This window comes from Lepus europaeus, chromosome 22, assembly GCF_033115175.1.
Source record: "Lepus europaeus isolate LE1 chromosome 22, mLepTim1.pri, whole genome shotgun sequence".
Lineage (NCBI taxonomy): Eukaryota > Metazoa > Chordata > Mammalia > Lagomorpha > Leporidae > Lepus > Lepus europaeus.
In genome coordinates, this window is record NC_084848.1 from 3,891,203 (window position 1) to 3,904,462 (window position 13,260).

Here is a 13,260-nt window from a genome sequence, read left to right on the forward strand (position 1 = left end):
GCCAGGCTCCACGGCCCTCCCAGGCCCGTCGGCGGGGAGCTTAGCCCCGCAGCCACCCCGCCCCCATTCAGAAGCAGGGGCTTGGCGAACCCCCTCGGAGGGCGGCAGCCCCGGCCCCGCCCGCGCCTGGGAATGCTGAGGCTCCAGCCTCGCCCTCCCCACGGCCCGCGGGGTCGCCTGCGGGGGCCGCAGCGTCCTCAGGTCCCGCCATGCTCCCGCGCCGCTGCTCACTGCACCTCCGCCGGGCCGCCCCGCACCCCGCTCGTGGCCCTTGGGCCGCTCCGCCCGGGAACCACACTGGCTCCACGCGGAAAGGCGCGGGGCTCCGGCCGACTGAGAATTCCTTCCTCTGCACCCAGGGCACCGCCCTAAGCGCCCGGGCGCCCGCAGGGCCCCGCGCTTCTGCCCAGGCACCAGAAACACTGCCCGAGGGCTTTCCCCGCCGGCGCCGCTCCGGCCTGCAGGCTCCAGAAGGTTCCAGCGACCCTCGTCCGTGGCTGAGGACGCCAAGGTCAGCGGCACCTTCGGGATCCGAACTCGGGTCCCGGCTCCCGGGCTTGGCCGCGCAGGCGGCGCGGGCGGGCGCACCAAGCACACTCTTTGTCTGCGGCGCCTCCGCGGCCGCCGCCACGTCCCCGCCCGCCGGGCGCGCGCAGCCAATAGGGCGCGGCGGCGGCGCGCAGGGCCGGGGCGTTGTCCGCGCCTCGCCCGCCCATTGGCTTCGCGCTGCGCACCCGGAGCCGGCCGGCCGGGCCCAGGGCGGGCGCGCAGCCCGAGGTGTGGGGCCGCAGGCGGCGGGCGCGGGGAGAGCCAGCCGGCTGGGTGCGCACGGGCCCGGCACGCACACCGGCCGCCGCGCCCCGCGCCGCGTTTGCCCGTGCCTGCGCACCGGGAGGCGGCGGCCAGGCCGCGCCCGACACGACCGGCCGGGGTCCCGACGGCGACCGGCACGGCGAGGGGCTGCGGGAGCAGGAGGGCGGCCTCGCCGGGGGCCCGGCCATGGCGCTCGATTTCCTGGCTGGATGCGCCGGGGGTAAGGAGGCGGCCGGGGTCCGCAGTCTGCAGGTCGACGTCGGGGCGGGGGCTCCAGGCGCTCTGGGCGCGGGGCAGGTGCCTCCAGAGCCCCTCGGGCCGGCTCTGTGGCTGGGCCGAGGCAGGTCCGGGAGCAGCCCTCCTCGATCCTGGGGCCAAGGCTACCTACCAGTGGTCACGCCTTGGCCCTGGGGTGTCTGGGGGGCGGCGGGGTGGGGCCGGGCGCGCCCCTGCTCGACCTTTGGTTGGCGTGCCCGACAGGTTTTCGCTGGGAGTCCGGCTTAGCTGCTCGGGACGGGGGCCCAGGCGACTCCTGTGGCGGGGGTCGGGGGGGGGGGGGGCGAGTGCCCGCGGGGCCGGAGGCATGGCCTCGGCGCTCCCCTGCTGCCTCCGCCGACGCCCCCTTCCCAGCTGCTGGGGCGGGTGGGCTCTCCTTTTGCTTATGCGTGTCCGTGGAGTCCCGCGTGGCTCTTCCTGGCGTTCCTGCATGGGATGCACGCCGAAGAGGCCCTTAGGCGGTGCTGGCGGTACATCCAGCTGGGGTAGTGCAGATGGGCGAGCGCACGGTCAGGGTGGTTACATTCCTGCATGGCCGCAGCCTGCCTGCCCCCTAGTAGGCTTTTGTGGCCGGGGTCCCCCACTGTGCTGCAGGTGCCCTTTATCCAGCCTCCCTCTGCCCCCGCCCCCCACCACTGCTGGTCACTGAGTTCAGGGCAACCTTTTTTTTTTTTTAAGTTTAATTTTCTATTTGAAAGTCAGAGTTACAGGAAGGAAGAGACAGAGATCTTCCATCCGCTGGTTCACCCCCCACATGGCTGCCATGGTCAGAGCTGGGCCAGGCGGAAGCCAGGAGCTTCATCCGGGTCCCCCACGTGGGTGGCAGGTGTCCAAGCACTTGGGCCATCTTCCGCTGCTTTTCCCAGGCCATTAGTAGAGAGCTGGCTTGGAAGTGGAGCTGCCGGGATTTGAACCGGTGCTCATATGGGATGTGGGCATTGCAGGCTGTGGCTTTACCCGTTCGTTAGGCCACAACACTGGCCCTTGTCTTTCGGTGTCTGACTTAGCATAATGTCCTCCAGTTCTAGCCATTTTCCTGCAAATGGTAGGATATAATTCTGTTGTTTGGCTGAATAATACTCCATTGTGTGTATGAACACCTTCATCCATGTACCCATTGGTGGACATTGAGATTGATTCCAGTTAAAAGATTCCTCAGAAACCTAGAAATAGCAGCATGTGTCTCCAGAGGATCCCGCTTCCAGGCTCTTGTATCCAAAGGAAAGGAGCCCGCATGGCGGGGGTCCCCATGGCCCCGCGCAGGGCTGTGTGCTCACCGCAGCCAAGGCGAGCACCACGGTAGCACAGGCCCCGAGCTTGCAGGAGGGATCAGCCCAGGCTTCCCCCAGGCGCTGGTGTCCACTGACTCCTTGTTCATGCAGGACCCACCTGCGACACCCCGTCCGCACCAGTAAGTCCTGGCCTGGGTTAAGGCCACAGCTGTTGCGCAGACCACCATCTAGATCCTGGCCCAGGTGTGTCCCAGCCTCTGCGACTTTTAGATGGATGAGGATGGAAGTCAGCTGGGGACCCGCTCCGGGTCTCAGACCCGGGAGGTGTAGAGGGACTAGGACTAAATCCCACTGCGCGGCCATGCACCCCACAGGAAGCCAAGCTGGGGAGAGGGAGGGGCTCGCAGCTGGGGGGAGAAGGCAGGCAGGTGGGAGGTTACTAAAAACCCAAGGAATCCGGATGCAGCCTGAGAAAAGAGGTTCTAGAGCTCAGGTTTCAAGTTCAGAAGATGGTGGTCTCTACGGGAAGAAACCCAGACGGCCAAAACCCCAGGTGGAAGACAGGCAGAAGATGGGTCAACGGCTGTCATTTCAGCGACCTGTGACCTTGGGCACTCCAGAGAGATGGGAGGAAGCGGGACCATGAGCGTGATGAGCAAGGGACAGGGACGTTTCCCCAGGTCGCAGAGGGCGGGATCCTGCAGACTGAAAGGGCTGCTGGGGTGCCCCCTCCCGTCCCGCTCCCAGCCCCTGCACTTCCTGCCTGGCTGCGGTGAGTGTTCCCAGGGTGCTTCCTCCTGGGTGGCCTCTGGGGTGGCCTAGAGACCCCAGAGGGGAGGAGAGGGGGAAGCCGGGACCTCCAGGTCTCCGAGGGTTCACGGGTGAATGTCAGTGGCAGGTGTTACAAGGACTGACGTGTCAGCAACAGCAAGCACCCTCGGCTGAACTTGCCAATGGAAAGCAGGTGGGATAAACAGTAATTTGCCCGGAAGGGCTAAAATTTGGGAAGGAAAGGAGAGATGTAAATCATTCACATGGAATGAAGCGGGGAGAAAAACGAGCTCTCTAAAAAGGAAAAATAGGGCCAGCGCCGCAGCTCACTAGGCTAATCCTCTGCCTGCGGCGCCGGCACCCCGGGTTCTAGTCCCGGTCGGGGCGCCAGATTCTGCCCCGGTTGCTCCTCTTCCAGGCCAGCTCTCTGCTGTGGCCCAGGGGTGCAGTGGAGGATGGCCCAAGTGCTTGGGCCCTGCACCCCATGGGAGACCAGGAGAAGCACCTGGTTTAGGATCAGTGCGGAGCACCGGCCACAGCGCGATGGCCGCAGTGGTCATTGTGGGGGTGAACCAACGAAAAAGGAAGACCTTTCTCTCTGTCTCTCTCACTCTCACTCTCTCACTGTCCACTCTGCCTGTCAAAAAAAAAGGAAAAATAGGATGAGGAAATGGAGGCCAGCATCGTGGTGCAGTGGGTCGAGTTGCCGCGGGCAACACTGGCATCCCATACTGGAGTGCCAATTGGAGACCTGGCTGCCCTGCTTCCTAGCCGGCGCCCTGCTAATGTGCCTAGGACGGCAGCGGGTCCTTGCCACCCACGTGGAGTTCCTGGCTCCTGGCTTCAGCCTGGCCCAGACCTGGCCGTTTGAGGAGTGAAACTGTGGATGGATGGAAGATCCCTGTCTCCCTGGATCTCTGCCTGTCACGTGAATTCGTCAATCTCGGGCGGGGGCAGGGGGCTGGCTAAATGTTTCAGTGAAATCTGACACTGCTTCATGTCTCCGAACAAACCACGGGTTGGACAAAACTAGAGCACGCGCCTGCGACCCGAGAGAAAGGACAAGTGGCAAAGTCAGTGTCGGAATCGGTGTCTTCAGAATTTATTTTTGCTGCTTTTCCTGGCTTATGAGCAGGGAACCGACCGGGAAGCAGAGCAGCTGGGCCTTGTCAGTGCTCTAAGTGCTGGCGTCACAGGTTTAACCCAGTGGCCTGCTTACTCTTGATTCCACGGAGAGCAGGATCCCTGCGGTGCCAAGGCTGGGTGGGGACGAAGCCAGGAGCTTGAACTCACCCGGGTCTCCCATGCGGGTGGCAGGGACTGCAGTAGCAGCAGTCAGGGGCCAGGGCCGATGTCCCGGATGTGGGACAAGGGCCACCTCAGCCAGCATCCTCACGCCTGGTTCTCAGAGTAGGTTTTAAGGTGCAAAGCATTATGGGAAGGCAGTTAGCAGTAGCCACTGTCAACCCTTGGGTGTCAGCTGAGTGGAGCGGGAGCGGACTCTGAGGCCATCACTCATCGCCATCATGTGAGCATACCCCTTCTCTGCTTTGCTTCCCTCATCTGTGAAATGGGTTTGTAGACCCCTAACAGATATACAAGTGGGAGACTTAGTGTGTAGCACTGAGAACAGTAACCCGCAGGTATATACTGTTAACTGTCTTGTGCAGGAAATTATAAAGCTGCACAAAATAAAACCTCCCCTCCTGATGGACAGGCCGGCCCCTGCCCTGTGACAGTCCCTCCCCCTTGGCTGTCCCCCTCTGGGCTGGATAGGGACCTGCAAGGTGGCCTTTCCTGGCACGGGGGTCAGGGACTCTAGAAATCTCAGGGACCGGTGCTGTGGCACAGCGGGGAAAGCTGCTGCCTGGGATGCCGGCATTCCTTATGGGCGCCCGTTCCAGTCCCAGCCGCTCCACTTCCTATCCGGCTCCCTGCCAATGGCCTGGGAAAGCAGTAGAGGATGGCCCAAGCCCTTGGGCCCCCACACCAACGTGGGAGACCTGGAAGAAGCTTCTGGCTCTTGGCTTTGGCCTGGCAGCCATCTGGGGAGTGAACCAGTAGATGGAAAACCTCTCTCTCTCTCTGCAACTCTGCGTTTCAAATAAATTAAAAAAAAAAAAAAAAAAAGAAGGTAGCTGTTTAAATTACCCATAGATACCACCAGCCTTAACAGTGAACTTCAGCAGAGGGACAGAGAGCAGATGGTGGAGACCTTTGCAGGGTGGGGAGTGAGGTTCAGAGACAGGGGTGAGTGCCGAGGGGCAGAGGGAGGGGTCCAGTCTGAGGGTCTGACCCCAAGGCCGATGCCAGGAGGTGTGTGGAGCAGGGGGACATGGCAGAAGGGGTGTGTGCCGGCCCCTAGGGGACGGGGTCTCTGAGCAGCAGCGGAGACAAAGGGGCCCAGCTTTGAGTTGGACAGATGCTGGCTTGACCTGGGGACTCCCGCTCTCCCCCCGCCCCCACACCTCACTGGACGTGAAGGCTGCAGGAGGGCATGGGGTGTGCCCAGGGCCCAAGGGCAGCCTGGTCAGTGTCCCCATCCCCAACCCTCCGCTGCCACGTGGCTCCATGGCCTCCAGCTCACGGGGGCCCCTTTCCTCCTGCAGGTGTGGCAGGCGTGCTTGTGGGACACCCGTTTGACACAGTCAAGGTGAGTCTCTGCTCCCCGCTTCAGCCTCTGCCACCTGGGCGCGGCCTGCAGGGTGAGGGGCGGCCTCAGTGTCTGAGGAAGGTGGAAGGGGAGCTCTCCAGGGTGCCTGGGGGCGGAACCTGCCCTGAGCCTTTGTCCTCCCCCCTCCCAGCAGTGGGCTCACGGCCACGTGCACTCTTGGGCGTGGCCACTGCAGGGAGCTCTTCCTCTCCCCCACAACTGCCCCAAACGCTTCCTTGAAAGAGCAGGCGAGAGAGGAAAGCTACAAGCGTGTCGGGCTTTGCCACTACGTGAACTTCCCAGAGCCGTGGCGAGCGCCGCTCTGCACCTGGGTGACGGCCCTGGCTCCGGCCGGTGTTGTGGGCCTGCACGCCCTCCGACACACACACACGGGCGGGCGGGCCGCCCCAGGAAAGCTGTCCTCCAGCCGCGGCTTCCCAGGTCCTGGCTGCGCCTTATGCTCCTCACTCAGCCAGGGCTTTCCTTGCCACTTTCCCTGCGGGCGGCCGGGCGGGTGGCCCTGCGCTTGGCACCTTCCCATGGGTGAGGGCAGAGCTGGAGGCGAGCCATCCTGTGTGCCCACTGTTTCTCAGTGAACCCAGGTGGCCTTGTTCGCCGAGGGCTGGCCTTTCTCGCAGTGCAGCCGTGAGGCCTGGCCTTAAGCTCTGGCTCTGACTTTAAAACGTTCTGCCTGGGCCTCGAGCAGGTCCAGCTCCTGCTGGGTGGCCACATGACCTTGGCCCGCTGACTGTACCTCTGGGCCCAAGTGTTCTGCAAAGCTGGAGGGGCGTGAGATCCCAAGGGCGCCCCCCACACTGTGTGTGCAGTACCAGTACCAGGTGCTTTACAAGTGAGCAATGGGATTAAAAGACAGTTCTATTTTGTTGCAAAAAATATTGAATTCCATGCATAGCTTTCTCAGAATACACATTATTTATTTATGATCTTTTTGAAGGCCCCGTGTGTACCTGGATTTCAAAAGTTTTTTTGCACCAAAATAAGCTTTGCCTTTAATTCCATTTTCGTGAACTGTTTGTAGCGTGTTCGGTGTCGGACTAATGCCGGCTCTGAGGAGCACCCCGTGGGGAAGAGGCCTCCTTGGGAAGCAGGGATGGCTCTGGCCAGGCCACCCCGTGAGGCTGCCACGACGGCCTGCCTGCGCCCACCCACACTGCACTTCCGTCTTGAGGCTGTGTCCCGCCAGGTACCTGGGCTTGGCAGAGGCCGGGCCTGTCCGAGCCTGCTGCGGGCTCACAAGCCCCTTGGACAGGCCCGTGAGTCAGGTGCACTTCCCACCGCTCTGGGTTCGAGCCCCCGAACTCCACCTCCCTGGCACCTCTGGGATGGCCACCAGGATGGCATCTGGGCGAACCTGGGCAGCTTGTGGGCAGCCTGTCCTGCTGTGCGGTGCCCCCCCGCGGGCTTTAACAGAAGCCTGTCCCCAGCAGTGCTAGTGTTCTGCTGGCCACTGGCTGTTGTCACAGTCGAACGTTCCCAGGAAGAGGAAACTGGGAAATGTGGAAAAGCCAGCGATCTCCTTGCCCCAGACAACTCCGCCATCCCACTTCGTGCGCTGCCTCCTGCACCCACCCGCACAGCGCGTGCCAGGCATAGGAAGTTCAGAATGGGTGGGCGTTAGGTCTGTACACGCTGGGGGCTGGCTTTCTATTATAAAAGTAGTATAGGGTTTTTTGTTTTTTTGTTTTTTTAAATCTTGGCCTTGTAATAGAGGTGCATAAACTGGTTCTGGAAAGCCAGTGGCTCATGTATCCCTCCTCCGACCCCTGTTCAGGATTTCACTGGGAAACAGCCCCCGCTCCTCGACCCAGCTCCTGGGCCCAACTCCCAGCCTGTACTGCCCCAGCTTCCCTCTCCGGGGGTCGCCTTGCTCACTTCCACCCTTCACACAGTTGGAGCTGTCCTGTGCAATACGTTAGGGACACCCGTGTTTGGTGCCCGTCCACGGTTCTCACATCTGCACTTGGTCCCTCTGGGCCCCCGAGCCTGCAGGAATCCCCGATCTGGGTCCCCCCCACGGTCCCTGGGCTCGGCTGCCTTCCGTGTTTCTGGCTGAAGGTAGCTCTATGTCTTGCTGCACCGGGCCTGCGGTAATCTGGGCTTCGCTGCCCCTGGGCAGGGGAGGGGACAGGGCGGTGGGGGGCTGGCGGCAGGGGCTCGGCGCCTGGATGTGATGTTGAAATTTTGTGCTGCTTTAACCGCCTTTACTTTCTGAGCTAGGGGCTGCCTCCATGCATAGCCAAAGTGTAACTTTGTTGTAGATGAGCATAAGCCTCTGCCCGGAGAGCACTAGTAAGTACAGACCAGGTGAACCTCCGTCCTCGCCGTCCTGCCCGCCCAGACCCCGCCCCGCCTCAGCCACGGCGCAGGCCCAGCACAGGTCCTGCTGGAGAAACTCTGCCCCCACTCCCTCCCCGTCCCCCGGCCCTGTGGGGGCTCCAAGGCTCCTGGGCTCATGTGCAAGTGACCGTTTTCCTGGGGTGGACCCAGCCTCGGCACGAGTCCTTGGAGAAGACCTTGTCGCCCCGAACACTGACAACCTCAGATCCAGGCGTCGTGGGACTGGAGCCACTCGGCCACGTGTCACACCTGGACTCCTGGGCAGCGAGGGCCCCTCACAGACCTGAGGGGCAGACAGAGTGGCATGGGCCTCTGGCCGCTCCGGCTGAGGGGCTGAGCTGACCAGACCTGCCGTTCCCGAGCCTTGCCTGACCTGCAGAGCCCAAGGGACGCCACCGGAAGCCCCACCTACTTCTGCCAGCACAGCCCTCTCGGCGCCAGGGTCGGGGGCCGCGGGAGGACCTGACCCCCCCCCCAGAACGCTGAAGGGAGAGAGAGAGACCTCACGTCACAGGCACCTGGTCACAGGCACCTGGGCCAGAGCTCGTGGTGTCAGACGTTACACACCCTCTCCTGCCGGGTCCTGGCAGGGGCGGGGCAGCGGAGGCTTCGAGTTGTTGAGGTCCCTGTGTGCAGATGGTGTTTTTTCCCAATGAGTCATTTTTTTTTTTTTTTAAGATTTATTTATTTATTTGAAAGACACAGAGAGAGGAGAGGCAGAGAGAGAGAGAGAGAGAGAGGTCTTCCATCTGATGGTTCATTCCCCAGATGGCCGCAACGGCTGGAGCTGTGCTGATCCAGAGCCAGGAGCTTCTTCCAGGTCTCCCATGTGGGTGCAGGGGCCCAAGGACTTGGGCCATCTTCTACTGCTTTCCCAGGCCATAGCAGAGGGCTGGATCGGAAGAGGGGCAGCCAGGACTAGAACGGGTGCCCGTATGGGATGCCGGTGCTTCGGGCCAGGGCTTTAACCCACTGCGCCACAGCGCCGCCCCCCACCCTTTTTTTTTTCTTGTAAGTGCACTTGCCAGCAGAGGGTCCACCTGTCCTGGTGGAGGGACGTGGCAGAGGCTCCCACTCCCAGGCCGAAGAAGTCCCCATTCCCTGTCAGGGTGCTCCCTGGCCAGCACGACCACTTGTGTCCCTGGAGACATCGGGCAGCTGAGGCCACCCTGCAGAATGTCAGCCAGCCTCCTTGGAAATGGCACCCACCTGGGCGGGTGGTCCCGATGCCCAGAAGAGATGAATGCAGAGGCCCCCCGCTCCCTGCCCGTGCTGCCCACCCGCTGTGGCCCTGGCTGTAATAGTGGGAGGGCAGCTCCTGGGGGTGTGACTTGACCGAGCTTAGCCCCGCGAGGCAGATTCCCAGTTCAGGCCCCGTCCCTCCTGCCCCGCAGCTGTGGGGCCTGCCTCTCAAGGGCAGAGATAAGCTCCTGGTTGACAGCGCCTTGACCCTCCCTTCCATAAGGGGCCACTGGGCGAAAGTCAGCGAGTCCCATGGAGCCGAGGCTCGAGGCCTGTGACACCTGGCACCTGGTGTGGACAGTGATGGGATGTTAGCTCAGGAGCCCCCTCTGGCCTCAGCCCTGGTTTGGGACGCTGGCCACTCGGCAGGATGACAGGTGTCCCTTGCACAGCCGGTTGGTTCTGGGAGGTAGTTTGTGTCCCTGGAGTGCAGCGTGCAGTGATGGTAGAAACAGGAGGCTTCGCCTCAACCACCTGAGATTTTGGGGACCCCTGTCTACAGCTGGTTGTCCCTAGCTGTTTGCCCACAAGCACCCCTCCTGATGAGGCATGGACTCCTGGCCCTGCCCCACCCCGAAATTCCAAGAGCCGCAGGAAGCTGCAGGCTCCCTTCCTGATGCGGCCTGCCTTGGGCCTCCCCCAGGGCAGGGGAGTGGGTGTTCTGGCTCTGGGCTCGCCTGCCTCTCACTGGGCCCCACCCTTGCAGGTGCGGCTGCAGGTGCAGAGCACGGAGAAGCCCCGGTACCGCGGGACCTTGCACTGCTTCCAGACCATCGTCAAGCAGGAGAGCGTGAGTGGCTGGGAGGTCAGGTGCCCCCACCCCCACCCCAGGCCACAGAGCTGGCAAAGCAGCTGTCAGGGTGACGGCTGGGGACCGGAATGCCAGGGCCTCCCATGGTGGCCTGTGGTTTGGTTCTTGGGAGCCCCTGGGTGGGTTGGGGTTGCCCCTACCCCCGCCCGGAACGCGCCCGGCAAGCGCTGATGGCCTCTCCTCTGCTCCGCAGGTGCTGGGCCTGTATAAGGGCCTGGGCTCGCCCCTCATGGGGCTCACCTTCATCAACGCGCTTGTGTTCGGCGTGCAGGGGAACACACTACGGGCGCTGGGCCAAGACACCCCACTGAACCAGTTCCTGGCCGGCGCGGCGGCGGGCGCCATCCAGTGCGTCATCTGCTGCCCGATGGAGCTGGCCAAGACGCGGCTGCAGCTGCAGGGCGCGGGCCCGGCGCGCACCTACAAGGGCTCCCTGGACTGCCTGGCGCAGATCTACCGGCGCGAGGGCCTGCGCGGCGTCAACCGAGGCATGGCGTCCACGCTGCTGCGCGAGACACCCAGCTTCGGCGTCTACTTCCTCGCGTACGACGTCCTCACGCGCGCGCTCGGCTGCGAGCCCGGCGAGCCCCTGCTGGTGCCCAAGCTGCTGCTGGCGGGCGGCGTGTCGGGCATGGCGTCCTGGCTCTCCACCTACCCCGTGGACGTGGTCAAGTCGCGGCTGCAGGCCGACGGGGTGCGGGGCGCCCCACGCTACCGCGGCATGCTGGACTGCGCGCGCCAGAGCTACCAGGCCGAGGGCTGGCGCGTGTTCACGCGGGGCCTGGCCTCCACGCTGCTGCGTGCCTTTCCCGTCAACGCTGCCACCTTCGCCACCGTCACCGTGGTGCTGAGCTACGCGCGCGGCCCCGAGGCCACCTCCGCGGGGCCGGCACTGGCCCAGCCCTCCAGCCTGTGAAGCCACCAGCCTTGGGCCGCATCGTACCGGGCTGGGGACGTCACTAGGATGGACACGACGTCAGGGATATGCCTGTGCGGTGCCCTGGCCTGGGACTGCTACTAGGGGTCCGCTGGAAACCCAGCCAGCTGTGATGTCCTGCTGCGGGCTTCTCGGGCATGCGGAACGCCCCGTCTTCCCCAGCCCCACAGACACCTCTGGGCTCTGCTGGGGACAGAGGGCAGCCTGGAGAGCCTCTTGGTGCGCATCTTCTACCTGTGTGTCTCAGCGCCTGGCTTTCCCGTGGCCTGGGCCTCACCAGGAAGTCACCGCTAGGTTGTTCGGCTGTGGCACATGGAAGGCCCTGCACCTCTGGACCTCAGACTGCCTTTCTGTGGAATGGGGACCTCAGTCAGCTGGGGTCTGGGTCGCTGGCCCAGGAGCCAGCCAGCGCTCCCCAGGGTCCACAGAGGGCCCAGCAGGGAACGGTGTGGGCTGGAACTAAGGCCAGAGACGCCCAAGGTCCGTTCCTTTCCATTCCTTCTGTGGCTGGCAGATGGTGTGTTTCCCGGGCAGCGAGGGGCTGATGGTGGGCACAGGTGTGGCCGGTTGGGGCCCCTCCAGGCTGGGGAGTGCCATAAGCTCTGTGCCCAGCTCTGGCCTTGGCCATTGTACAGGAACCTTGGAAGAAATAAAGGACTCTGGATTTTTAAGAGGCTGAGGCTTGTCTATGGGAGAAGGGGTTTGTTCCCCACCCTCATCCAGGAGGAAGTGGCCTGTGAGCCTTCAGCCCCACAGGCTTGGGGCAGGGTTCCGGATACATCCAGTGTCTCGGTCGCCTTGCCTGCAGGTGGGCTGATGGAGCTGTGAGTGTGAAGCGAGGTGTCCAGCGCCAGTGTCCAGCAGTGCCCCTGGGAGGCCTCCATCCGGGCCTGGAAGCCGCCTCCTGCAGTCCGAATGACCGCTGCCCTGTGCAGGTCAGTGAGGCCTTCCTGGACGAGGCCAAAGGGGTTCCACGGCACACCCCACCCCCAGGCCCGCTCAGTCTCCGGGAGTCAGCCCTGGATCGGCTGTCCTTCCCGCCCGCCGGCAGGGGCAGGGAGGGGGCGAGACTGGAGTCACTGTGCTTCCTGGAGGGCTCCCAGCTCCTCCACCCCTGTGCCCATTCATGTCCCAGCCCTCATGTCTGCATGTGGAGGCTGGCGTTCGGCGTAGTGGTTAAGGTGCTGCCTGGACCCCTTCATCCCGTATCAGAGTGCCTGGGTTCGAATCCCAAGCCCCACTTCTGATTCCCGCTTCTTGCCAATATGCATCCTGGGAGGCAGCAGGTGACACCCACATGGAGTTCCTGGCTTTGGCCTGGCCCAGCTCTGGCTATTTCAGGTATCCAGGGAGTGAACCAGCAAATGAAGACCTCTGTGTGTTTGCCCTTGAAATAAAAAGAATTGGAGGGGCCAGCATTGTGGCGCGTGCGTTAAGCCACTGTATCCCATATCCGAGTGCTGGTTTGAATCCTGGGAAGGCAGTGGATGATGGCCCAAGTGTTTGGGTGCCTGCCTCCCACACGGGAGGCCTAGATGGGAGTTCCTGGCTCTGGGTTCTGCTTGGCCCATCCTGGCCATTACAGCCATTCGGGGGAGTGAACCAGCAGATGGAAGACCTCTCTCTCTCCCTCTCTTTGTTGCTGTGCCTTCCTAATTAATTAATTAAAATAATGACAAACCCACCACGGAGCACAGGGCTCCCCTGTGCCGGGGTTGGGGAGCTGTGGCTGTCACAGAGCCCTCAACGTCCCCATCACCAGTCACCCTGGTCTCTCCAGTGAGGCCCCAACGTAACCCCAGAACTTGATTTGGGCAAAGATGTGTGTGCAGGCTCGCTCCCGCTGGGGCTGCTCCAGGTGACCTGGTGGGACAGCAAGCGCAGAGTGAGGTCACAGAGCAACGGGGTGCTCAGCACTGCCCAGCTGGGGCCCAACGTGGGCACCTCGAAACTGGCCACGGTGGAGCCAGATGACAGACGGTCATCGGGAACGGAGTCCCCACCCCTCCCTGAGAGCTGACCATTAAACGCTGAGAACAGGTGGGGGCGCTGATGGTTTTGATAGATTTAGTCCACACTTCTCTTTTCTCAGACTTGAATTTGCTGGATTAGGAGTAAAACACCAAGGCAGTATACAACACGGAGGTAAACAGGCCCCAGGCTGTGC

At 62.9% G+C, this 13,260-nt stretch overlaps 1 protein-coding gene across 3 annotated transcripts; it reads left to right on the forward strand.

Moving 5' to 3' along the window:
• The first annotated feature begins 451 nt into the window (after positions 1 to 451).
• Positions 452 to 11,759, forward strand: SLC25A29 (solute carrier family 25 member 29). 3 transcript variants are annotated; one of them, XM_062181281.1, is made up of 4 exons: positions 905 to 1,033; positions 5,702 to 5,745; positions 10,052 to 10,135; positions 10,350 to 11,759. In XM_062181281.1, exons 1-4 carry the CDS (start codon positions 1,000 to 1,002, stop codon positions 11,070 to 11,072), a joined length of 885 nt encoding a protein of 294 aa, XP_062037265.1. In that variant the 5' UTR covers positions 905 to 999; the 3' UTR covers positions 11,073 to 11,759. The 3 variants fall into 3 exon arrangements, with proteins under 3 accessions (XP_062037263.1, XP_062037265.1, XP_062037264.1); XM_062181280.1 differs by having other exon boundaries at positions 992 to 1,033; positions 7,984 to 10,135; XM_062181279.1 differs by lacking the exon at positions 905 to 1,033 and adding an exon at positions 452 to 511 and having other exon boundaries at positions 5,702 to 10,135.
• Positions 11,760 to 13,260: the final 1,501 nt, after the last annotated feature.

Bases quoted from the DNA above. Each gene is read 5' to 3' on its own strand.
- SLC25A29 (XM_062181279.1), top strand. From the start codon at position 9,962: ATGCGGCCTGCCTTGGGCCTCCCCCAGGGCAGGGGAGTGGGTGTTCTG. The intron at 10,136-10,349 runs GTGAGTGGCTGG...TCTGCTCCGCAG, and splicing joins CCATCGTCAAGCAGGAGAGC to GTGCTGGGCCTGTATAAGGG.